Genomic DNA, 24,599 nt, shown 5'->3' with positions numbered 1-24,599 from the left:
GGCATCAGAGGAGCGGAGAGCCCGAGCGGGGCGATAGTGTGAGATGAGAGAGGAGAGATAGGCAGGAGCTAGACCGTGAAGAGCTTTGAAGGTCAGCAGGAGAAGTTTATATTGGATTCTGGAGTGAATTGGAAGCCAATGAAGAGATTTCAGAAGTGGAGTGACATGGTCAGAGCGGCGGGCCAGGAAGATGATCTTAGCGGCAGAGTGGTGGACAGAGACCAGCGGACTGAAGTGAGACGAAGGAAGGCCAGAGAGAAGAAGGTTGCAGTAGTCCAGCCGAGAGATAACCAGTGCGTGAACGAGAGTCTTGGCAGAAGAGACAGACAAAAATGGTCGAATCCTGGCAATATTATATTGGAAGAAACGACAGGATTTAGCTACTGCCTCGATGTGAGGAGTAAAGGAGAGCGAGGAGTCAAATATAAAGCCAAGACTACGAGCTTCCTTGACCGGAGTAAGCGTGACATCGTTGACAGTAAGAGAGAATGAGAGGTGAGGAGAAGGTTTAGGAGGAAAAACAAGCAATTCAGTCTTTGCCATGTTAAGTTTCAAACGACGATGAAGCAGCCAGGCTGAGATATCTGAAAGACATGCCGAGATACGATCGTGAACATCTGGAGAAAGTTCCGGAGATGAAAGATATAATTGTGTATCATCGGCATACAGGTGATATTGGAGGCCGTGAGATTGAATAAGCTTGCCCAAGGGCAGCATGTATAGAGAGAACAACAACGGGCCAAGCACCGAGCCTTGCGGAACCCCAACTGAAAGGGGAAAAGAGGAGGACGAGCTGCCGTTAGCCAACACGCTGAAAGAGCGACCCTCTAGATAGGAGGCGAACCAGTTATAGACAGCCACAGAGTCCAAGGTCATGGAGGGAATCTAAGAGAACATCGTGATCAACCGTGTCAAAGGCTGCGGTTAGATCAAGGAGAATAAGAACGGAATAATGGCCTTTAGACTTGGCAGTAAGAAGATCATTGGTGATCTTGGTAAGGGCTGTTTCAGTGGAATGCAAAGGACGGAAGCCAGATTGAAAGGGATCCAGAGCAGAGTTATTAGAGAGAAAGTCAAGACAACGAGAGTAGACCAGACGTTCCAGGATCTTTGAGACAAAGGGCAAGAGGGAGACAGGTCGGTAGTTAGACAGGGATAGTCGATCAAGAGTGGGTTTTTTGAGAATGGGAGAGACTGTAGCATGTTTAAAAGCAGAAGGAAATGAACCAGAGGACAGAGAAGAATTAATGATGTGAAGCAAGGACGGGAGGATAGCGGGGATAAGATTAATAAAGACGCGAGAGGGAATCGGATCACGGGAACAAGTGGAAGGCTTCGATGAGCGCAGTATTTTAGACAATTCATCAGCTGAGACCGAAGGGAACGCCGAGAGAGTTGAAGGAGGAACTGACAGGTGAGGGACAGGAGCTGGAAGTGGAGCAGAGTTGGCTAGATCTGAGCGTATAGTTTGGATTTTAGCATTGAAGAAAGAGGCAAAGTCGTTGGCAGACAGAGAGGCGGGGAGAGATGGCGGATTAGGCTTCAGAAGAGAATTGAAGGACGCGAAGAGCCGCTGAGGGTGCTTAGCATTTGACTGGATCAACGTTGAGTAGTGCTGCTGTTTGGCCAGTGAAATGGCAGAAGAGAAAGAGGAGAGAACAAATTTGTAGTGGACAAAGTCCGCCCGGTCCTTGGTCTTACGCCACAGGTGTTCGGCTGCCCGGGAACAAGAGCGAAGGTAGCGGAGGAAAGAGGTGAGCCACGGTTGGGGTTGAGAGGGGCGAACTATCCGAGTTGTAGATGGAGCAAGATTATCAAGAGTTGAAGATAAGGAGGAGTTAAAGGAGGAGACGGCTGAGTCCAAGGAGATGGCTGTGTAGACAGAAGGAAGAGAGGAGGCTAAAGACTGAGAAAAAGCCTCGTAGTTGATAGAATGCAGGTCACGACAAGGGCGTGAAGCGGGACGTGAAGGAGGGGGATTGTGAGTGATATTGAAAGAGACTAGATGATGATCTGACAGAGGAAAGTCAGCAATAGAAAAGTCCAGGACAGAGCAGTTCCGAGTGAGGACAAGATCCAGACAGTGTCCAAGGGAATGTGTGGGTGCTTCAGAGCAGAGCTTAAGATCGTAAGAGGAAGATAAGGAGCGAAATCGTAGAGCACTGCATTAATAGAACCATAGTTTGCTAGTCACCTAAATTAATCTTTCCACTTTATTCCACACGAGTCAGTCATGTGGTGTACTCTATCCAGTTCTGGGCACTGCACTTTAAGAAGAATGGGTTCAGATGAGGGCATCAAAGATGGTCATGGGTCTGGAAACAAAGTCCAATAAGGAAAAGCTGAAGGAACTGGGTATGTTTAGCTTGGGGAAGAGAAGACAGAGTGGAGACATGGTGCATGCATTCTTCAACTACCAGTGTGGTGTAGTGGCTAGAGTGTTGGACTGGGAGTTGGGAGATCTGGGTTCTAGTCTCCACTCAGCCATGGAAGCTCACTGGGTGATTTTCACAGACTCTCAGCCCAGCCTACCTCACAGGGTTGTTGTTGTGAGGATAAAATGGAGAGGAGGAGGAGAATTATATATGCCGCCTTGGGCTTCTTGGAGGAAAAAAAAGGCAGGATATAAATGCAATAATAAATAAATAAATACCTGAAAGGATCTCACGCAGGAGAGGGCAAAGACAAGATTATTTTGAAATTATGCTAAAACTGCAATGCTGTACACACTTTCCTAGGACTAAATTCCGCTGAATTCAGTGGGGTTTACTTCTGAGTAGACATGGATAGGATTGCACTGTTACTCTTAGTTCAGTTTTCTTTTTTTAAGAGCTTGCCCTTTGTACTGCTTTCTACAAGAAGTTTTAAACATATTTGCTGACAGTGTATGATGGAACTACTAAAATCAATGTTATTTTTAAATAATGCTTGCATCACAATCCTATACATGTCTACTCAAAAGTAAGCCTTATTGAGTTCAGTTGGGCTTACTTCCAAGTAAGTGGGTGTAGGATTACAGCCCTAGTTATTCTGTAACTAGGCAGTGTAGGTCAAAGACACTGAAGAGTAAAGATAACAGTTATGAGAACAGATAAAGAAGAATAAATATACTAAATCCAGATTGCAGCTTCTTTCTAGAAGTATGAGCGGCGGAAACTGGGTAGAAAAAAGAATATCACCAATGGCATTCCTAGCTGTATTCCTATGGCTTAATCCTTCAAGCAAGACTACACGGCTCTTTGATTGCACCAAATTCTAACTACTGGACTGGGAAAGGGATTTTTGAAGGAGGAGTGGATCTATAGAGCTTGATTTTTAGAAATGGTCCTCTGCCTATGGCTTTTTAATAGGCTCGGTAGCACAAGTAGAGAACAAAATGGTCACTGGGGAAACGTGTGCCAATGATCCCATGCACACTTCATTATTACATATTAGTGAATGGACCTGGCTTCACATGGGTTGGAATAGCCCTTAGTTTGATACAGTAAAGACTTCAAGCAAACATACACAGCTGTCTGCAAAGTTATGGACTGGGCAGGGAGGTCTGCCACCTAAATGACCAAAGACGGTATCACACGCTTCAAATGCATTAAAATTAATGTGTTTTAAAAACAAAATTCTGAGGTTCACACCACTAAGGCTCCTTTGTATCCATGCCAAGTTTCAGGTGTCTAGGTTTCATGGTCTTGGAGCTTTTTTAGATGGCGGGAAATCGCGTTCTCTTACTGTAGCTCTGCTTCCTGCTTCTCTTCTGCATTTACAAAGAGCTGTAATTACACGAGCAAGAGAGCACTGACCACATGGCTTGTACAGCTCAATGCAGTTGAATGGGACAGTGCCATCTAGTGGTCATTTTATAGCGCAACTTTGCCTGCACACAGCAGGAAAACCTGACAAATATTGATACATATCCATTTTTCTGAGATTTATTTTTTAGCACTAAAACTGGAAAATGGATCAGGAGACACACAGGAGGGTGCATGGAGAAGAAAATCCAAATGGGACCCTTCCTAAAAATTCACATGAGGCACTGCAGGGAGGTTCTCTGGCCCAGCTTCCATGCACTATGGAGGAGAACTAGGTTGGGGAAAGATTTCATATATCCCGAGAAGATTTGTTATTCTCCTGTTAAAAAAAATGTCATCTCTTATGAGGTACAGAGAAAATAGAGTAGTTTTGTAAGTGTCTATAGCTCAAAAACTGGAGATCATTTTGTGCAACCAAATTCAATCTCTTGTTCTGGAGATCAGATTAGCCTAAAGTTCAGATGAAGCCTCTCGGAGCTTTATCACACCAGCGTTATACTGTGCAATCACTGCGAATTGCATGCAAAGGACACAGAAGTTTTCCGCCTTATAATCTGCTTTGATTGTGAAGTACTCCCAGGCATCCTGCCTTAATTGTGCAATAAAGCAAAAAAGATTTGCCGTATTTAGCCCCTACTTTTTGAGCGTATCTTCCGAGCCGCCGCTGGGGCGCAGGAGCAGGATTTTAAAGAAATGCTTAAATCTGCGTAAGATGTAAAGATAAAGACACCAAAATTGGCACAGTAATAGATATTAGGGAGAGCTTTAAGCATACTAAATTGGGACATCTGTTGATTTTTTTAAATCATTTTTTACATTTCCCCCCTTAAACTCACTTCCTGGTATGCAAAGGATCGCTGTCGCTTGGTAGCAAAAACAACAACAATCGCGAAAGCTTAGCGCTACGGGGATAATCCGAGGGATGCAGGTATGTGGGATGAAGCTATCAAGTGTTCAAGAAATGTGTGAAGGCAGTTGCAGAGTACTGCGGGCTCCACTTCCGATGCACCAATTCACATGTGTGCCAAACAGGCGTGTAGCAGGGGAGTGGCTGCTAGGCCTGTCACGGGGCAGGGCTGGCCCACATAGCTCTTTGACTCCCCTGTATTAAGAGACCATAAGCACATCTTATACAATCTTATGCTGGAGCATCACCCCAAAGAGGGAAGGTTACAACAACTGGGATTGTTTAGCTTCGAAAAAAGGAGGCTCGGGGGGACATGATAGAGGGGTACAAAATTAGGCATGGGGTGGAAAATGTGGATAGGGAGACATTTTTCTCCCTCTCCCATAACACTAGAACCCAGTGGGGTCATCCCACGAAGCTGATTGGTGGGAGATCCAGGACAAATAAGAGGAAGTGTGGTGTAGTGGCTTAGGTGTTGGCCTGGGAGTTGGGAGATCTGAGTTCTAGTCCCCACTCGGCCATGGAAACCCACTGGGTGACTTTGGACCAGTCACAGACTCTCAGCCCAACCTACCTCACAGGGTTGTTGTTGTGAGGATAACATGGAGAGGAGGATTATGTACGCCGCCTCGGGTTCCTTGGAGGAAAAAAGGCAGGATATAAAATAAATAAATAAAAAAGTACTTCTTCACACAACGTAGAGTTAAATTATGGAACTCACTACCACAAGATGTAGTGATGGCTTTAAAATGGGGGTTGGATAAATTCCTGGAGGAGAAGGCTATCCATGGCTACTAGCCCTGATGGTTGTGTGCTGTCTCCAGTATCTGAGGCAGTAAGTTTATGTACACCAGTTGCTGGGGAACATGGGTAGGAGGGTGTTGCTGCACCATGTCCTGCTTTGTGGGTCCCTGGCCAATGGCTGGTTGGCCACTGTGTGAACAGAGTGCTGGACTAGATGGACCCTGGGTCTGATCCAGCATGGCACTTCTTACGTTCTTAATATTGTCTATTCTAAGTCTTTCCTATCACCTGCTTTTTGATCCTTTTAACTGGAGAGGCCAAGGTCTGAATCATAGATGTGCTATGTGCAAGGGGCTGTCTTCGTGGTGCTGGATTGGCTTCACCTCCCTCTTCAACCCCACGCTTTCCCTCTCCTGGGGCAGCAGGGGGTAATCCCAACACCGAGGAGGGAGCATGGGATTTCTGGGCAGCCATCCGGGTCCTGGAGCCACCCTGCCCTCTTCGTGGTGGAAGGCGACCAATTGCTGTTCACCTTCCACCATGCTCCACCCCCGGGTTGACCTTGGATTTGCCAAGGAGTGACATTACATGGCAGGAGCGCTGTGTTGACGTCCCTCCATTTTTAAAACACAGCATTGCAAGAAAGCCCTGTGGTGGCTGTGAAGCTGCACCTGCGTTGTCTAACTGACGCAGCGCAGATCCACAGCCACCGAGGGGCTTTCCCCATTTTTAGACAGCCCCCTAGACGTTTGCTCTATCGTTGCATCTTTCTTAAGATCGTTTGTCTTCAAAAGATTCTAGTCCCACCCTTTTAATGTGTTTTTGCTGTTGTTTAACCGGACTGATCTTCTATTTTGACAGTTTCTTATCGTCATGGCCATTGGCAAAAGAGATAAATTGTTCATTCATTGAAAACTGTTCACACCCGGTGAAGGAAATTGTGCTACAAATAAGTACAACCGTTATCGGCGGTGACGAAAAGTTAACTTCTCACCTACGTGGTGAGAAGTTTGTGGTGTGTTTTCATTTCGTGGCCACGGAGATGTCGCTCTTTTAATTCCAGGGGAAGGAGAGGCTTTTTGTATCATTGTGAACTCTCAGAATCAATAAACGATGAGGCTGCAGGGTTCAGGCTGAGGAAGAGTTCATTCATCTTTGTTTGAGAGCTGTGGGTGTGAAGGTTCAAGGACTTTAAAAATGCCCTCCCTCTACAATACAGCTTTTCTCAGCAGCAGGGGAGGGGAAATGAATGACTGCATGTGAGCCAAGCCAGCAGCTACAAACAACAGAGTAAGTGCTCAGGTTCTCACAACCTGAGGGCACCCTCTCCTGACAGCTACATTGACATAACACTGTCTTCCATTCATCTGAGCACAAAGGGCAGACTTTCTGGTAAGTTAATTCTTAAACATTTAGAAAGTGGGGGGGGGGATGAAACTGAGGAGGTTTGTCAGTGCTTTGGATCAGTGGCTGGTTTCTAAAAGGAGAGGTGCTGGAGCTCAAGCCTGGAACTTTTGCCCCCAGTCCCATGTGTGTGAAAAATGGGTGTGGTGCCTTGGGTAGGGTGACCATATGGAAAGGGCTCCTGCATCTTTAACAGTTGTACAGAAAAGGAAATTTCAGCAGGGGTCATTTGTAGGCATGCAGCGCCTGGTTAGGGTGACTGTATGAAAAGGAGGACAGGGCTCCTGCATCTTTAACAGTTGTATTGAAAAGGGAATTTCAGCAGGTGTCATTTGTATATATGGAGAACCTGGTGAAATTTCGTCTTCATCACACCAGTTACAGCTGCAGGTGCCCTGCCCTCTTTTAAATCTGCTCACTCTAGTATAGCTCCTACAGCTTTAACTGTTGTGATGAAGAGGGAATGTCACCAGGTTCTCCACATATACAAATGGCACCGGCTGAAATTCCCTTTTCTATGCATGTTTTCTATGCATGTTAAAGATACAGGAGCCCTGCCCTCCTTTCCATATGGTCACCCTACACCTGGTGAAATTCCCTCTTCATCACAACAGTTAAAGCTGCAGCAATCCTGCCTCTTTGAGGTGCCTGTTGTGATGAAGAGGGCATTTCACTGGGTGCTGCATGCATACAAATGACCCCTGCTGAAATTCCCTTTTCTATACAACAGTTAGAGATACAGGAACCCTCCTTTCCATATGGTCACCCTAGCCTTGGGGTAATCATGCACTCTACTAATGCTCAGAGGCACTTCTGTGTACTGTTCCTTAACCTGTTCTGAGTCATTGTGGAAAGGTCCTGGGTCTGAGACCTAGGAATTCTGCCTCTCCCCAGTCCCAAATTTAGCCCCTGCATGCATGTATGCATAGATAGGCAAGGGAATGAGGAATGAGACAGCAATCTGTGCCAACTGCTGCTCACCATTGATGAGAGACAGAGACCAGTTTTAGATACAAAAGTGGGATCTGTCAAAAAGGGAAAAGTTGGAAGTGTGGTGTAGTATATATTTAGCTAAGGTGTCAGACTGGGAGTCGGGAGATCCGGGTTATCTACGCCGCCTTGGGTTTCTTGGAGGAAAAAAGGTGGGATATAAATGCAATAAATAAATAAGGAGGGAGGTTGTGGGCTCTCTCACACTAGAGGCCTTCAAGAGGCAGCTGGACAACCATCTGTCAGGGATGCTTTAGGGTGGATTCCTGCATTGAGCGGAAGGTGTTGGACTCGATGGCCTTGTAGGCCCCTTCCAACTCTGCTATTCTATGATTCTAAGTCAGGTAGCTTTTGAGTTTGTCTTCTTGTGCACTGAGGGTGAACTGGCATGGTCAGTGTTGCCCAATTCCAGAAATGCATTCTGAAAACGGAGTCACACATATGCATACGCGTAAAGTTATGCACAGCCTTTAACTCTTTCTGTCCTGATCACGGGGACAATCTCTTTTGGTTATGAAACATGAACTTTGTATTCTTACAAGACTGAAGCCAGAAGAATGTAGCAAGAGGGAAACTGATTAAGAAGGTCACTAACCGAGAGGTTTTGGCAGCAAAATTTGATGTTGATGATGACTCATGCTTATCTCAGATAAGTATGCACAGCATTTACTGACAGCAGCTTCAAAAGTCCCCAAATTACTACCTTCAGTTCTCACAAATGGCAGATGTCCATTAACAATCAGAAAGCATTGTGCAGCCAATTCCATCTTTTCCCCCGTAATGGATTTTCTGTCGAAAGGAGAAAGATGGAAAGAATTGGTGGGGAAATGTGGGAGAGAGACAGTTGGAAGACATCCTTGTCTGGACCCCCCTGTACAAGTAAGAATGTAAGAACATAAGAAGAGCCCTGCTGGATCAGACCAAGGATCCGTCTAGTCCAGCACTCTGTTCACACAGTGGCCCACCAGCCATCAGCCAGGGATGAACAAGCAGGACATGGTGCAACAGCACCCTCCCACCCATGTTCCCTAGCAACTGGTGCATACAGGCTTTCTGCCTCGAATACTGGAGATAGCACACAACCATCAGGGCCAGTAGCCTTTGATAGCCTTCTCCTCTAGGAATTGATCCAACCCCCTTTTAAAGCCATCCAAATTGGTGGCCATCAGTGCTTTTTGTGGTAGCGAATTCCATATTTTCACTATGCGCTGTGTGAAGAAGTCCTTCCTTTTATCTGTCCCGAATCTCCCAACCATCAGCTTCATGGGATGTCCCCACTGGGTTCCAGTATTATAAGAGATGGAGAAAAAGTTCTCCCTATCCACATTCTCCACACCATGCATAATTTCAGACACCTCTATCATGTCTCCCCTTAGCCTCCTTTTTTACAACCTATACGATCCCAGTTGATGTAACCTTCCCTCCTAGTGGAGATGCTCCAGCCCCTTGATCATTTTAGTTGCCCTTTTCTGCCCTTTTTCCAGCTCTATAATATCCCTTTTTAGGTGTAGTGACCAGAACTGCACACAGCAAGTGTGGCCGCACCGTAGATTTGTAAAAAGGCAGTATGATACTGGCAATTTTATTCTCAATTCCTTTTCTTATAATGCCTAACATGGAGTTTATGTGAATGAAACAGGGAGACGCTGCCGTAAAAGCCTCACCCGGACACATTTAGTGGAATACCCACGCTGCTTCTCTGTGACATCATCATCAAGGGGGAATCCGCACGTCGTTCCGAGATCGCTTCTAAGCGACCCCAGTGCGGTGTGAAAGCGAGCGTGTAACTGGCCTTTGGAAGAGCCGACGAAGAGACGTCCTTCCCGCCGCCGCCACCCACAGACGGGCAAGGAGAGCTCGGCTGAAGAAGGTGGGGTTGAGAGCGGAAGAAGCTCTCCACCCCGCCTTCTTCCCCCGAGCTCTCCGTTCCAGCCGGCGAGGAGGGAGTTGGGTGGCGGCGGCGGCGGCGGCAGGACGGATGTCTCTTCATCGGCTCTTCCAAAGCCCAGTTACACGCTCGCTTTCACGCCGCACTGGGGTTGCTTAGAAGCGATCTCGGAACGACGTGCGGATTCCCCCAAGTCCTCCTCGTTCTTTGCTGTGTCTTTTTTAGACTGCAGAAAATCTTAACTTTTTAAAGAATGGAACAACAGCAATCGCTGCATTTATGGATTACATTAGCACTGCTCTTCCATCTTTTAAAGAGACGTCATTTTATATATGTACAGAATTAGGCAGGTGAGCCTAGCATTGGTCATCACGCGTACCTTCACTATTGCATTTCTAGTTTGCGCAATCTTAGCCACGTATTTTTTTTTAACACACTGGGTCTTCTTGCTGGCGCCTCCCCGTTTATGGAACTCCCTCCTTATAGAGAATCAACTGGCTCCCATACTATTTGCAGTTTGACATCAGTTAAAAACATACCTGTTTTGGCAGGCGTTTTGGACTACAGTGAAACTTGGTGGTAGTTATCTAGTTCTGCTGCTAGGTGATTTGTGAATTTAGTTCAAATTTTATGGGTTTTTTTGTTTTTTTTATGGAGATTGTTGCTCTGGGCTGTTTTGAGAGGAAGGGGCTGGGAAATGAATGATACATTTATTTATTTATTACATTTTTATACCGCCCAATAGCCGAAGCTCTCTGGGCGGTTCACAGAAATTAAAACCATAATAAAACAACCAATAGTCTAAAAACACAAATATAGGGTGTCTTTACATTAAGGGGAAATCACGTTGCTTACCCGGGCCATTTGTGCTTCCTGCTTTTGGGCATGATAGTTATGGACTGCATTACACGAGCAGAGAGGGATGACCACATGGTTAGAATTGAATATGTCCCCTCTAAGTGTGTTCTGTTCACTTCTATTGAGACTGCGCCATCTAGTGGAAGAAGATCCTGCTTTTTCAGGATGTTACCACTTTAAAATTGGTTCTTTTCATGGCGGAATTTCCAAGGGATACTGCAGGAGGTGTCCTGGTCATTCATGGCATGGTGTAAAAGACCCACAAACTTTTGTGCACAGCCAGTGATGAATGTGCAATAAATAAATCACTCATTTAGAGGAGCCTACAGCCTCTTATGATTTTGGTTATCTTCAAAATATCAGGAATTTGTCAGTTAGCATCTTGGTTTCCCTCCTGTAGTTTCTTTCTGAAGATCCTTGGAAAGAAGCCTATACTCCTTGTCTAAAGGGTCCCTGCAGCCACCATGAAGACAGTCTGGGCCATCCTGTGTTTCATGGTGTATGGTAAGTTCATTGCTCTGCATAATGATAGAGGGACCCTGTGAAATACTCAATGCCCTCTTAAAAGAGTGCCTTCTTTTACTCTTAGCTTAGCACCCTGTAAGACACAGAGGATAGTTACTCCAATGTTAGTCCTACATAGAGTAGACACATTGGAATGAATGAGACTGAAGTTAGTAATGACTAGCTGAAACCCCATTCATTCCAATGGGTCTACTCTACATAGGACGTACATTGGATACTACCCAGAGTGACTTAGGCAGCAATCCTATACCCTGGGAGTAAGTACCACTGAACTCAATAGGAGCAACCTTCGAGTTGACATATATAGAATTGTACTATCCAGGCACGCTCTGATGGGAAGTTCTGTGGTGCAAAAACCCATTGGAATAAATGGGAGCTGCGCAAAAGCATTTTCAGGCAATGGCCATGCTGGCATGGAATGATGGGACTTGCAGTCCAACACATCTGGAGGGCACAGGGTGGGCATGGCTGACAGAAGGGATGGGCAACAACTCAGTAGCAGAACAGGTGTTATTCACCAGCCGGGTTCAGATCTTTAGTTCGGGGCTAAAGGACCTCAGGTACAGTTAGAGGGCACATCTCCTCCTGAAGGGCTGTCTTCACAGCGCCAAGTTGGCACTGACTTTCCCTAAACCCTGCAGTTTCAGATAGTGAGCGCGGGCTGTCCAGCGGTCATCCAGGAACTGGAGCTGCCACCCCCACCCTCTTCCTGGTTACACAGCTTTGAGGATCAGGTTGAGAGGATGTTTAGCAGACAAATTTAAAGCCCAGGCAGGAGGCAGCAACCTGCATTAGATCCAGGCTCTGTAACGTCACCTGCTGCTGTGCTTTGCTTTTTTGCCTTTATTACTGTAGAACAAAACAAACAAACGCAGAATGGATCCTGCCCCCCTCCCACAGACCCCCTTCCCCCCCCCCCCCAGTGCCTGCCCTCCATCCCTGGTTTCCAGCAACCAATTCCCGGTTGCCTTCTGTCAGGATCACCCCCTTGATCAGCCCCAGAATGAGGTCAGATGGTGAAAGAGACGGGGTGGCCTCATTCCCACTGAAAAAGTTGGGGGTAAGTCCCCGACTTTTTTCCCTGCCTAGCTTCGGGGGAATGCCTCGGGGTGGCTGCAGATCTGAGGCTGTGTCATATAGCTAATGCAGCGCAGTTTCTCAGCCACCGCGGGGGCTTTGGGCACATATAGACAGACCCCGAGACTCTGGGGAGTTGCTGCAAAGTCAGAGCAAACAGTACAGAACAAGAAATGGGCAGCTTCATATGTTCTCATCGTGCGCTCCCAACTAGGCAAAGGATGGACTGTCCAGCCATTTATCAGGAGATAAAGCAGTAGGGCAGCAGTGGCAGGCGTCCAGGTACTTAGGGTGCACTCCTGGGTGTGATTAGATCAGAAAAAAGTCCTACAAGTCCTGTTGAATGGCCTGCTGGTTGGAATGTGCCCGCTGACTCCTTTGAATGTTTTTAAAACAGGCGTTATTTTGGCCGGCCTTCCCTTTTCAGACCTTAGTGCTGACCGTTATATATTGTGGTTATGCTGGATGGTTTTTTGATGTGTGATGTGGTGTTTTTTTTTGGATTTTAACAATTTTATTGTTTTCTACAAAGGAATAGAAAAAAAGCCAAGCAAAGAAAGAAAGAATAACAGAACATCACACACTTAACTAACAATACAATACAATACATCTACTAAAAACACATATGCAAAACATGTAAGGTCACGTTCCATTTGAGGCAATCTTCATGTCAGGTTGTCAGTTACTTCACTTTAGACAGCCCAGTGTTATGTATTAAGACCACAGATTATATGTAAAAACCACAAACATATAAATCATTCTTTTGCAACTCTTGCAAATATTCTATCAGAGGTTTCCAGTCCAATACGAACGACGCTGTCGATTTTTCTCTTACCAGCGCCGAAAGTTTGGCCATCTCCACCAACTCCAAAACCTTCAGCAGCCATTCCTCCATTGATGGTACTTGTGCGTTTTTTAGGGTGACCATATTTTGGAAACCAAAATGGAGGACAACATGGTCGCCATGTTAAACTTATTTTTAAAAAATAATTTTTAAAAATTCCTAAAAAATCAATGGAAGAACATATCTGTTTCAAATTTGGTATGACTAAAGCCCTTCCTAAGAGCTACCATCGTGCCAAGTTTCATAACTTTATCTTAAAAAATGACAGCGTTATAAGTATTTTTGTTAATTCCCATTAGAGCTGCTCTTTGGGGGGGAAAAATCCGGATTTCCCCTCCCCACTCCCGGATTTGTCATCAAAAACCCAGGCAAATCCGGTCATATGGTCACCCTAGCATTTTTCCAGTATTGCACATAGAGTAGTCTGGCAGCTGGGTGGCTTTATTGATTATTTTAACTTTTTAAATTGTTTTCAACATTTTTTTTATGCTACCTACGGTATTTGATGATGATGATGATGATGATAATTTATTTATATAGCACCATCAGTGTACATGGTGCTGTACAGAGTAAAACAGTAAATAGCAAGACCCTGCCGCATAGTCTTACATTCTAATAAAATCATAATAAAACAATAAGGAGGGGAAGAGAATGCAAACAGGCACAGGGTAGGGTAAACAGGCACTGGGTAGGGTAAAACTAACAGTATAAATATGATTGATTATTTTTATCTTGTTTAAATTGTTTTAACTTTGTATGCCGCTTGGGGTATTTCTGTAGATATAGGCAGGGAATGCATGAACGAACGAATGAAATACAAACGCTGGCTGGCACATGCTGGAAATTGTAGGACTTTTTCCCCCTGTCTAAAGCTGCATAGGATTGCGCCGTTAATTGTTTTAAAGACTATGGGTTGGATCTGGATGTAGTCACACTTAGGGTAGGCCCCTGAAATTAATGGTACTTAGTCATGCTTAGAGAGGGGCCTGCTCTAATTATTATTATTTATTTATTTTATTCATTTATTTATAAAGCGCCATCAATTTTCATGGCTCTGTACAGAATAAAACAAAACAAGACCATCTGTCATATGGCTTACAATCTAAAATCACTAAGCATGACTAAGTCTGGATCCAGCCTTAAATGCGGAGCTAAAGAACCGATTATTAGCGCCCGATAATCATTGTAGCTCAAAGTTAAAGCTGGATCGGGAAGCTCCATTTCTGCTATTTTCTATCCCAACAGTGAACACAGACCTAGGCGGACACTCTGTACTGGCTCTGACCAACGTACCCGCACAGGATGACGCGGAAAGTATCTCAAACTTTGATGGAGGCGCTGCGATGCCTGCAGAGGCTCTGCAGGGGCTACTGTGGCTTTTTCGGACAGATGACAGTAAGTTCTCCCCAGGAGACGCCCAGCAGTGCCAGGAAATGGACCTTAGCATTGCGGTTTCTCACAAGGCACAGACCCCGAGACTCAGGCCCGGAGCTCAGAGGCAACTTCTTGTTGCTTTAAAAAGATATTATACAAGACTCCGGTCTCTTTCCAAGCTGATCTTAAATAATGGTCCTCTTTTCCTCTGTGTTTCCAAAATTTATTTATTTATCCATTTACAATATTTATATACCGCTCCCCTTTCAAAATTTCAGAGCGGTGTAGAGGATCAAATAAAAAGAGAATAAAACACTTTAAAATAGATTTTAAAAGCAGCAAAGTGTAAAGTGAACCGTGGCTGGTCATTAAGGAAAGGCTTTCTGGAATAATGATGTTTTCGGGAGGCGCCGAAAGGAATACAAAGTTGGCGCCTGCCTGACCTCCAGAGGCAGGGAGTTCCACAGGAGGGGGGGGCACCACGCCGAAGGCTCTTCCCTAAAATAGATTTATTATGCTTGTATTGGTTCAATGGTGGGAGGGGGGAGGCTGACTAAATCTGGGGGAAACAACCCTGCCAGGGGAAGGGTTTGGTTTAAACTTTAGAAAAAAGGCTGGAAATGCACCCCGTGAAAATAGCACCATCACCTGCTTCTAGGTCCTCCCCCTTAATTCCTTTCCCTGGACTATCTAAGGAGGATGCTCGAATTCAAACACTTCAGGTGGACCCTGAACCACCTGGCCATCCCCTGCTGGTAGTCATAAGTTGTAGCCTGTGAGGGCCTAAGCACCGGTTACACCATCTATTTTGTCCTGGCCTTGAGTGCGAGCTCAACAATAGCCTAGCCTAGCAGGTAAGCCCAGAGTTGCAGAACCTTGGAGAGTTCTGACGGAGCCACAACCTGCTCTGAAAAGGTCTACAATCCAAATAAGGTTCTGGGCTTTTCTACACGAGGCCTTTAGGGCATGCTCAGCGTTGCCCTCCTCACGGTTGTTTGCAGGTTCTCTATGACATGATCCTCCTACGTCTAACCAGCACTTTCAGCAACTTTTTTTTACAGCAGAGGAAATGTAGCATTTAATTATGGAAGTGAAAGAAATCGTGATTTCCTCTTCTGTGTTTGTGCTATTCTGCTTTATCACCTGACCACCTGGAGGTTATGTAGTGGGAAAGCATGAAAGGAAATGCTCTTTGTTTGGATCTGAATTCTCAGATCTAAGTTCTGCGATGAAACTAAAAGTAGATATGGACGATTGACGGCCTTGTGTAGAAAAGCAGTTTTTGTGTTTTTTTCTAGAGAACAGTGAATTTAGAGGGCCAGGCTGCTGGCCTGGACCATCTCCTCTCCATCTTTGTTGCCTACACTGGGGATAGAATCACAGAATAGTAGAATTGGAAGGGGCCCATAAGGCCATCAAGTTCAACCCCCTGCTCAGTGCAGGAATCCACCCTAAAGCATCCCTGACAGATGGCTGTCCAGCTGATCTGATGGGGTTGCTGGTGAGGAGGTGGCCATTAGCTCAGGAGTTGCAGTCTCTGAGGATCACAATTTGGGGGTGTCTCACGTCACGTTGGAGCTTGTATCTGAGCACAGCTTTGCTGCTGGCCTTCGTCATCTAGGCCAGAAACAGAACAGCTGGCCTGGAATGTATGAGAAATTACATTCGGTTCATTTTTTAATCAGGATTTACCCACTTTGCACTGCCCAGACTGAGCACCGACTAGAACGCAATCTGTGATTGAAGTCTGTAGATATGTCCAATGTGATTTGCAGACCAAAAAGTGATCCACAGCATGTATGCATTTGAAAAAAAAATGTGTGTGAGAAAAGGTGTACTTTTGGAAAATGAGCACGGACGTACATTAAAAAATGGGAGAAGGTGCATACGTTTCAAAGATGTGCAAAATTGATCCCTACACTTGGAGAAAACGTGCACAAAAGTATGCATGAATTTTCATGCAAAAAGAAAAACACACCCCGCGTTCACTGTCTAATATAGACACAAGGCAGAAGAAGCTTTGAGTGGAATTTGGCAAACTTCGTGTGTTGCTTGTACGCACGTCTGTAGCTGTGACACTATATGTACCTTGGGGGAGACTCCTTGTGATATTACAAAGGGGAGGGGAAGATTTTGTGAAAATTGGCTGCTGCTGAGGTTCCTATGCAGGCAAATCAAGGGTGACCACAAAGCTTCAGTGTGTGACAGGCAGGTATCCAACAGGTGCATCTCCTTCTGAGCAGAAAAGGATGAGATGTGCTGTTAAGGCGTGGGAGGCAGGGCTGAGCAAGGCCTCCCTGAGTTATTTATTTTATTTATTTATTTATTTATTACACTTATATACCGCCCCCATAGCCAGAGTTCTCTGGGTGGTTTACAGAAATTCTAAAATTGAGATAAAAACAAGTATACAAAATTTAAAATTCTAAAACACAGAAAGCATTAAAAACCATTAAAAAACTAAACATGTGGGTGATTAAGATGTGCCGCCATATGCCTGGGCAAAGAGGAAAGTCTTAACCTGGCGTCGGAAAGATAGCAGCGTTGGCACCAGGCGAGCCTCGTCAGGGAGATCGTTCCATAGTCTGGGGGCCACCACCGAAAAGGCCTTGTCCCTCATTGCCACACTCTGGCCTCTCTCGGAGTAGGCACCTTGAGGAGGACCTTAGATGTTGAACGTAGTGACCGGGTATATTCATGTTGGGAGAGGCGTTCCGTCAGGTATTGTGGTCCCAAGCCGTGTAAGGCTTTATAGGTCAAAACCAGCACCTTGAATTGGGCTCGGAAACATACAGGCAGCCAGTATTTACCCATACTATGTTCAACATCTAAGGTCCTCTGCTGGGTGCCTACTCCAAGGGAAGCTCAGAGGATGGCAACAAGGGAGAGGGCCTTCTTAGTGGTGGCCCCCCGAATTCTGGAACAATCTCCCCAATGAGGCCCGCCTGGCGCCAGCATTGCTATTTTTCCGGCGTTGGTCAAGACTTTCCTCTTTCCCCAGGCATTTAGCAGCATACGTTGAGTTTTTATTCAATCCCAAATCTATTTTTAGCGTTGGCTGGCAGCTCAAAGTTGTTTTTAGATGTAAGTTGTCTCTATGTATGCTGTCTGTTTTTATGTTTTTAAATTCTGTATAGCTGATTCTTTATCATTTTTCATCTTTTGTGAACCGCCCAGAGAGCTTCGGCAGTTGGGTGATATAGCAATGATGATGATAATAATAATAATAATAATAATAATAATAATAATAATAATAATAATAATAATAATGATGCCATTTTCCCCAGTGCCTGCATGGAATTACAGCATCCTTTCCCTTTCGGTTATGGTTCTGCTCATTGGCATCGTTCTCTTGGGGACCAGTATCAAGGCAAACAAGTAAGGAAATGGTCAGACTTCAGGGCAGGGAGGGAGGGAGGGTCTTTGCAGCAAGGGGCGGCTTGGCTGTACATTCCAACACATCAGTGGACATAGCTAGAACTATGCAGGTGCACCAGCACCCCTGAATTCTGTGGCTCTATCTACACTACAGACTAGGTAACTTCATCCCATGTACCTGCTTCCCTCAAATTATCCCCTACAGCGCTAAGCTGTCGGCGTTGTTGTTGCTAGCTAAATCACACCCCGGGCGGCAGCACTCCTAAGATCCTTTGCATACCAGGAAATGGGTTTAAGGGGGGAAATGTAAAAAAAAATCATTAAAAAACAACGGATAACCCAATCTGATTCAAATTTGGTATGCTTAAAGCTCTCCTTAATATCTATTACTGTGCCAATTTTGATGTCTTTATCTTTAAAATTTACGCAGACGTAAGCGTTATATTATTTTTTCTTTAAACATATCAAATCCTGCTCCTGCACCCCCAGTGGCCGCTCGGAAAACAACAAATGATTCGCTCCAAAACTAGTAGCAAAATAGTGCAGGTCTTTTGGCTTTATAGCACAATTAAAGCAGGATGCATGGGAGTGCTTCACAGTCAAAGCAGACTATAAACTGGAAAACTTCAGAGTCCTTTGCACACAATTCGCAGTGATTGCACAGTATAACCCTGGTGTGATAAAGCTCTAAGCCATTCTCTCTCCCCAAGATCACCAAGAACTATTTATTTATTTACTTATTTATTTACAATATGTATATATTGTTCCATATCTAAAATAGATTCCAGAATGGTGAACATAAGAAACCAAACACTAAAAATATAAAAAAGGGATTAAAACAGCATATTATAATTGTTCATTTTAAAACACAATACCAATAAAGATCGTAACTGGCTTCTTATTATTATTATTATTATTATTATTATTATTATTATTATTATTATTAGTATCCCGCCTTTTGCCCAATGCTGGGCCTCAAGGCGGTCTTACAAAGTTTAAAACATACATTGGGGGGGGGGGGAACAAAACCATAAACGTTTAAAATACACAACAAAATTATAAGACATTAACATAGATGGAGGGCCAGATTATTCTCCAAAGGCCTGCTGGAACAAAAAAGTTTTAGCCTGTTTCCGTAAGCCCATCAATGAGGGAGCCAGCCTAGCTTCCCCAGGAAGAGAGTTCCAGAGCACCGGAGCAGCCACCGAGAAGGCCCTCTCCCATGTTCCCACCAAGCGTGCCTGTGAAGATGGTGGGACTGAAAGAAGGGCTTCTCCAGAAGATCTCAAAGCACGGGCAGGCTCATAAGGGAGAATACGGTCTTTCAAATAACCTGGACCCGAGCCATATAGGGCTTTATAGGTCATAACCATTACTTTGAATTGTGCCCGGAAACAGAATGGAAGCCAGTGGAGGTGTTTTAACAGGGGAGTTGTGTGCTCCCTGTAACCAGCCCCGGTCAACAATCAGGCTGCAGCTCTTTGAACCAGCTGGCGTTTCCGAACACTCTTCAAAGGCAGCCCCACGTAGAGCACGTTACAGTAATCCAATCGGGATGTAACTAAGGCATGTGTCACCGTGGCCAGGTCCAACATCTCTAGGAACGGGCACAGCTTTGACTGTGCAAATGCACTCCTGGCCACTGCTGAAACCTGGGCATCCAGGCTCAGGGCTGAATCCAGAAGTACACCCAAGATGCAGACCTGTGTCTTCAGGGGGAGTGTAACCCCATCCAGCACAAGCTGAATCCCTTTTCCCTGATCTGCCTTTTGACTGACCAGGAGCACCTCTGTCTTATCTGGATTAAGCTTCAATTTGTTCGCCCTCATCCAATCCATTATTGCCAACAAACACCGGTTTAGCACAGAAACCGCTTCCTTGGAATTGGGTGGAAAGGAGTAGTGGAGTTGGCTGTCATCAGTGTACTGGTGGAACCGCACCCCAGAACTCCAGATAACCTCTCCCAACGGTTTCATGTATATGTTAAATAGCGTGGGAGACAAAACAGAGCCCTGAGGGACTCCACAGGCCAACGGCCAAGGAGTCGAACAGGAGTTCCCCAGTACCACCTTCTAGGTCCATCCATCCAGGAAGGAATGGAGCCACTGTAAAACAGTGGCTCCAAGTCGCATCCCAGCAGTTAAGGAATGCTTCCTGGAATAAGATTGTTTTCAGGAGGCGCTGGAAGCAGCACAGTGTGGGCGCCTGCCTGACCTCCAGGGGCAGGGAATTCCAAAGAAAAGGGGGTCACCTCTTCTCTTGGTGGACTCCAGCTGGGCGATAGGTCCATGTGGACCACCAGGAACAGGCCCTCGGATGACCTCAGTGACCGGGCAGGTTGGTAAGGGAGAAGGCGGTCTCCCAGGTATCCTGGTCCCAAGTTATTTAGCGCTTTGTACACTAGTACCAAAACCTTAAACTATTCCTTTGAATGAAGGAGGAGCAGGCTAAAGTTATTTAGTGCTAGAATTCTCAATATGTTCTTCACTGTACTACAGTGTTCTTTGGGGAAAGACTTGAAGTGTACATATGCTTATGTAAGCCCTGTTTAGGCCCACACTGGCTTCCAAAATTTCACCAGGCAGTGCCCATGTATTTTCAAGTTGATCTCTGCAGCCTCAAAATTAATCTAATCTAATCTAATCTAATCTAATCTTTCTTTCTTTCTTTCCCATCCATTTAGAAACCGGAAGGTCACATGTCTGCATAAGGACGAGTATGAAGACAAACAGCCTGATGAGACAGAAACGAAGCAAGGTTTTATGGCTTTGAAGGAGAGTAACAACTCAGACAATCCTGCCGAAAACCTGCTTCCAAATGCACAGAATGCGGGACAGGTGATGATCCAGTGGAAAGATGGGAACGTTACGCCCCTGTATGCAGCTGCGTCTGAAGAGGATGTATAGCAGCGCACACAAGAGTTTTTGTTTCAGTGGAAACCTGTAAGAATTACAGGAGTGTTTACATGTTTGGAAATCAGGGGCTTGTCCGTACGGCTGTTTACACCGCCGTAAATGCGCATATTTCCATTTTCGGACAGATGACGCAGCCGCAAATGCGAAGCCATCCAGGGACAAACCCTGGAAAATCTGCTCCAAAGAATTTGGGCATTTCCCCAACTTTTTTGCAGCGGAGGCAGATCTTAGGCTCTTAAAAACTAAAAAAAAGTGTCGTCCGTCTCCCTCCCTTTTTATTTTTATCATCTAAATCTGCGGAGCTCTGCAGAAACAAATATAAAATATAAATGGTAGGGACCGGTCAGCCACCATCTGAATATGCAGAGCTCCGCAGATTAGGATCTTTAAATTTAAAAAAAGGGGTGCAGGTGCAGAAGCTCTCCACCCCGCCTTCTTCCCCCGAGCTCTCCGTCCCAGCCGGCGAGGAGGTCTGCGGGTGGCGGCGGCGGTGGCGGGAAGGACGTCTCTTCGTCGGCTCTTCCAAAGGCCAGGTACACGATTGCTTTCACGCCGCACTGGGGTCGCTTAGAAGCAATCTCAGAACGACGTGCGGATTCCCCCCAGGTCATTGTCCAATGCCAGCCCACCTGAAGCCTGCAGGGAAAAACTGCTTCCTATGAGATACTAAGGAGGTACTTCCTGTTAGGTTAGCCGGCTTGTGTGAAAGCAACCTCAGAAGTCAGAAGTCCTGCACTTACCCAAATTAGTTAAGGCAGATTAGCAACCCTTTAACACCTTTTAACCACCTTGGCATACTTACAATCTGGTTGATTCAAAGGTGGATCTTTTCTTAAAGTTCATATCTCAGTTAAACTGGGAGTTCCAGTCTGTGCAAGTAATTGTGAGAATGAAACCCAAAATGGTAGTTATCCCAACGAATGTACGAGACTATGAGCCTGTGTATATGGTGTTAAGTTATTTCAGGATCCTAGGGGTTGAATAAATCAAACCCTTAACAATGAAGGAAAATTGACTATGGTGCCAATAAGCAGAACGCAAGAGACGATCCCACGCTTGGCTTTCCCAAAGTTTCCTTTATTAAAATATTTCCCACAACAGTTGAGCAAAACCACAACACTGTATCTAAAGATAATTTCTTAAGAAGAAGTGCAACTGAAGATAGAAGATAAGGCCACCCACCCCTATTTCACCCACTGTCTGGCCTGCCAAAAATGGGAAATGAAAATAAATCAATTGTTTTTATTCATAATGACGGGCAATGCAAATATACTTCTGTTACATAAGCATGCACGGCACATTTTCTTAGGGTCTGCACCCAAGGATTATTTTTAAAGGTGAACATTTAATGAATACTCAGTCATAAAGGACATCATTTTTATTCATTTATTTATTAAACACCGTAGACGCTGATGCCCTTCTCCGTGTTCGGGTTCCCTGACCATGGGAGGGCCATTACAGGTGTTGGTGTGGGAATGCAGAGACGCTCCTTAAACCCCAGCATTGGTGGGACTTCGTGGTGACACTTCGGCGTGGTGGTGGAGCAGTCAGAAGACCATTCCCACTGCATCTGGATCCCCCTCCGGATCCCCACTCAATGCTCCAATTTGGTGCTTATTTCTTGAGACTTTAGAGTGTGCCTGGACACACCAGGCACACCCCTTGCACACGCCTATGCTTCTGTACCCATGCCTTAAAGCAAGGCTAGCTACTCTGCAACATGGCTACTGTCCCTTTCATTAACATAAGGACTGGGGCTAGCTTAAGGTATTCCGTTGCTTGTGCCAGAGCAGTTAGCAACTACACATCCTCAAGTCAAGCTGAATAATACTAAAGGCCGGCCCAAATTGTTTGGGCACCTGAAGCAGAATATTGCACAAGTGACACTCTCCCCCACTCCCTGGCATCAAAAACAACAGTTAGTTAAATAACGAACACCTTCATGACACCAAAATCCGCTTCCTGAGGCAGTTTTCCTCTTTCTGCCTAATGGCAGGGCCGGCCCTGATAGGGATGGCATGTTGCTGCGAGATTGCACAAGCGTCGCGCAAAAGGGCAAATGGCATCTCTCCAGGAACACAGATGACAAATGCAGGTGCCATTCTTCTACCACCAGGGGGCTCTGTGTCCCTTCCATCGGGTGGGATGGAGGCATGGTGAACCCCCAAAGCAGGAAGACCTTTCTGTTCCTTCTGAACGCCCCATGCGTTCATGCCCACGCACCCTGACACATTCCCTCTGTTCCCATCTGCTGCCTTTCATTCCTTCCACCCCCCTGCCTAGTTATTACAAAACGCCCCTCGTCACTGTAGAGACATTCTGCAGTTACACACATTTTATTCTGATTTTAGGTGCAGATATATCTTTTCTAAAGCAGAGTACAGACTAAGGGTAAAATCCAACATCCCGCTAATGCAATGGGATGTTCTCCTTCTCTCCCGCCCCCCTCCCGCAACCCTCCATGTCATCTGAAAATCGGAAGGGTTCCCCAGGCCTCTGGAACAGATTTTGAGGTGGGGGGGCTGCATTTGAGAGGGGGAATCACCCCACTCCTCCCAGTTCCGTTGACGGAACCAGTTCTGTCATTGGAATGACACCGCTGGACACAACCCAAAGCCCTCTCCCATTATTTAATGGCACAGTCGAACACATATTTATGCCCTAGAAAAAGGGCAAAAAGGCTGTTTCTCCATCTTTGCATAGGGAAACTTGGGCCGTGGGGAAAATTCAGACAGACATCCTGAAGAGCAAGGGTATTTCCAGGCAGACAGCTCTTAGCGCAATCCGTCAAAAGAGCTGTTCTATCTTCTCCTCCTTAACAGAAATTTCGTGGAAAGGAAAAGGTGGAAGAAGCACTGGGAAAGCATGGGGAGGGTTGCAAAATGGAAGACATCATCATTGGACTGTCTGTAAAATTCTGTGAACGAGGCAGGGCGGTTGCACAATAAAAGCCTCATTTGGATCCCCCTGAATCAACACCAAAGAAGGCTGAATTGACGAATGTTTAACTGTACATGTGGAAAGCCTAGCGGGCTAGAACATGTGAAATCATCAGTACCAGCTCCAGAATTTGGGAGGCCTCCAAGCAAAGCACCCTCAGTGGCTCCGCTTACCCTGGTGCAAACCAAGAACTCTCTCAGATCCTTCCCAGAGATGTAGGTAGCACCTGCTTTGCATGCAAAAGATCCCAAGCCCAGTTCCCAGCTCCTCCAGGGCTTGGCTAGCTGGGGAAAGACCTTTGCTAGGCCTGAGACCCAGAAGAGCTGCAGCCAGCCAGTGTAGTGAAGTATTGAGCCAGAGGGTATCTACACGTCGTTGTGAGGGTGCTTACATGCGCCCCCAGTGCGCCCCCACAACGACTGTGTAGACCGAGAAAGAAGAGGCGGAGGAAGAGGCGGAGGAGGAGGAGGCTGGGGAACTGGCCGCGTCCTTGCCGCCGCCTCCCTGCCGGCCTCCTGCTGACGGGCTAAGAGCCACCCAGGTCGGAGAGCTCAGCCGCCTGAGACCGTGGGCATGTAGACCGGTCCGCCGCTTTTCCCGGCTACCGCAATTACTCGCGAATAGCTGGGAAAAGCGGTGGAGCGCTGGGCCCATCAGGGCAGGGGGAGAGATCGTGGGGGGGGGAGATTGGGGGGATTGGAAATCGGGGGGAATCGGGCGTGGGGGGAGCGAGGAACCCTTAATTTTTTTAAAAAAACAACACTTACCTTTGTCACTGGTGCGCTCCTGCGCACCCGGCCCTTTAAGTAAAAAAAAAAATGGCGGACGCGATGGGGCTTTCCTGTAGCCCGTCGCGTCTGACGTGCAGACTGGCGCTACTTATACCGCGGGCTCTCCCCTCTTCCCACACGGATCACCAGGTAAGCCTAGCAACGGCCTGGGACTCGTT

General features: G+C 46.0%; 1 protein-coding gene across 2 annotated transcripts; it reads left to right on the top strand.

The window, feature by feature from the left end:
* Positions 1-1,663: 1,663 nt before the first annotated feature.
* Positions 1,664-21,962, top strand: SLC51B (SLC51 subunit beta). Of its 2 annotated transcripts, none has more exons than XM_063142300.1 (5): positions 1,664-1,754; positions 10,998-11,101; positions 14,289-14,438; positions 17,705-17,795; positions 20,479-21,962. In XM_063142300.1, exons 2-5 carry the CDS (start codon positions 11,062-11,064, stop codon positions 20,699-20,701), a joined length of 504 nt encoding a protein of 167 aa, XP_062998370.1. In that variant the 5' UTR covers positions 1,664-1,754; positions 10,998-11,061; the 3' UTR covers positions 20,702-21,962. The 2 variants fall into 2 exon arrangements, with proteins under 2 accessions (XP_062998370.1, XP_062998369.1); XM_063142299.1 differs by lacking the exon at positions 1,664-1,754 and adding an exon at positions 6,677-6,849.
* The last annotated feature ends 2,637 nt before the right edge of the window (positions 21,963-24,599 follow it).

Source organism: Elgaria multicarinata, chromosome 16 (genome assembly GCF_023053635.1).
Source record: "Elgaria multicarinata webbii isolate HBS135686 ecotype San Diego chromosome 16, rElgMul1.1.pri, whole genome shotgun sequence".
Taxonomy (NCBI): Eukaryota; Metazoa; Chordata; class Lepidosauria; order Squamata; family Anguidae; genus Elgaria; species Elgaria multicarinata.
The sequence above is the reverse complement of the archived record's forward strand: the minus strand, read 5'-3'. Positions and strand labels throughout refer to the sequence as shown.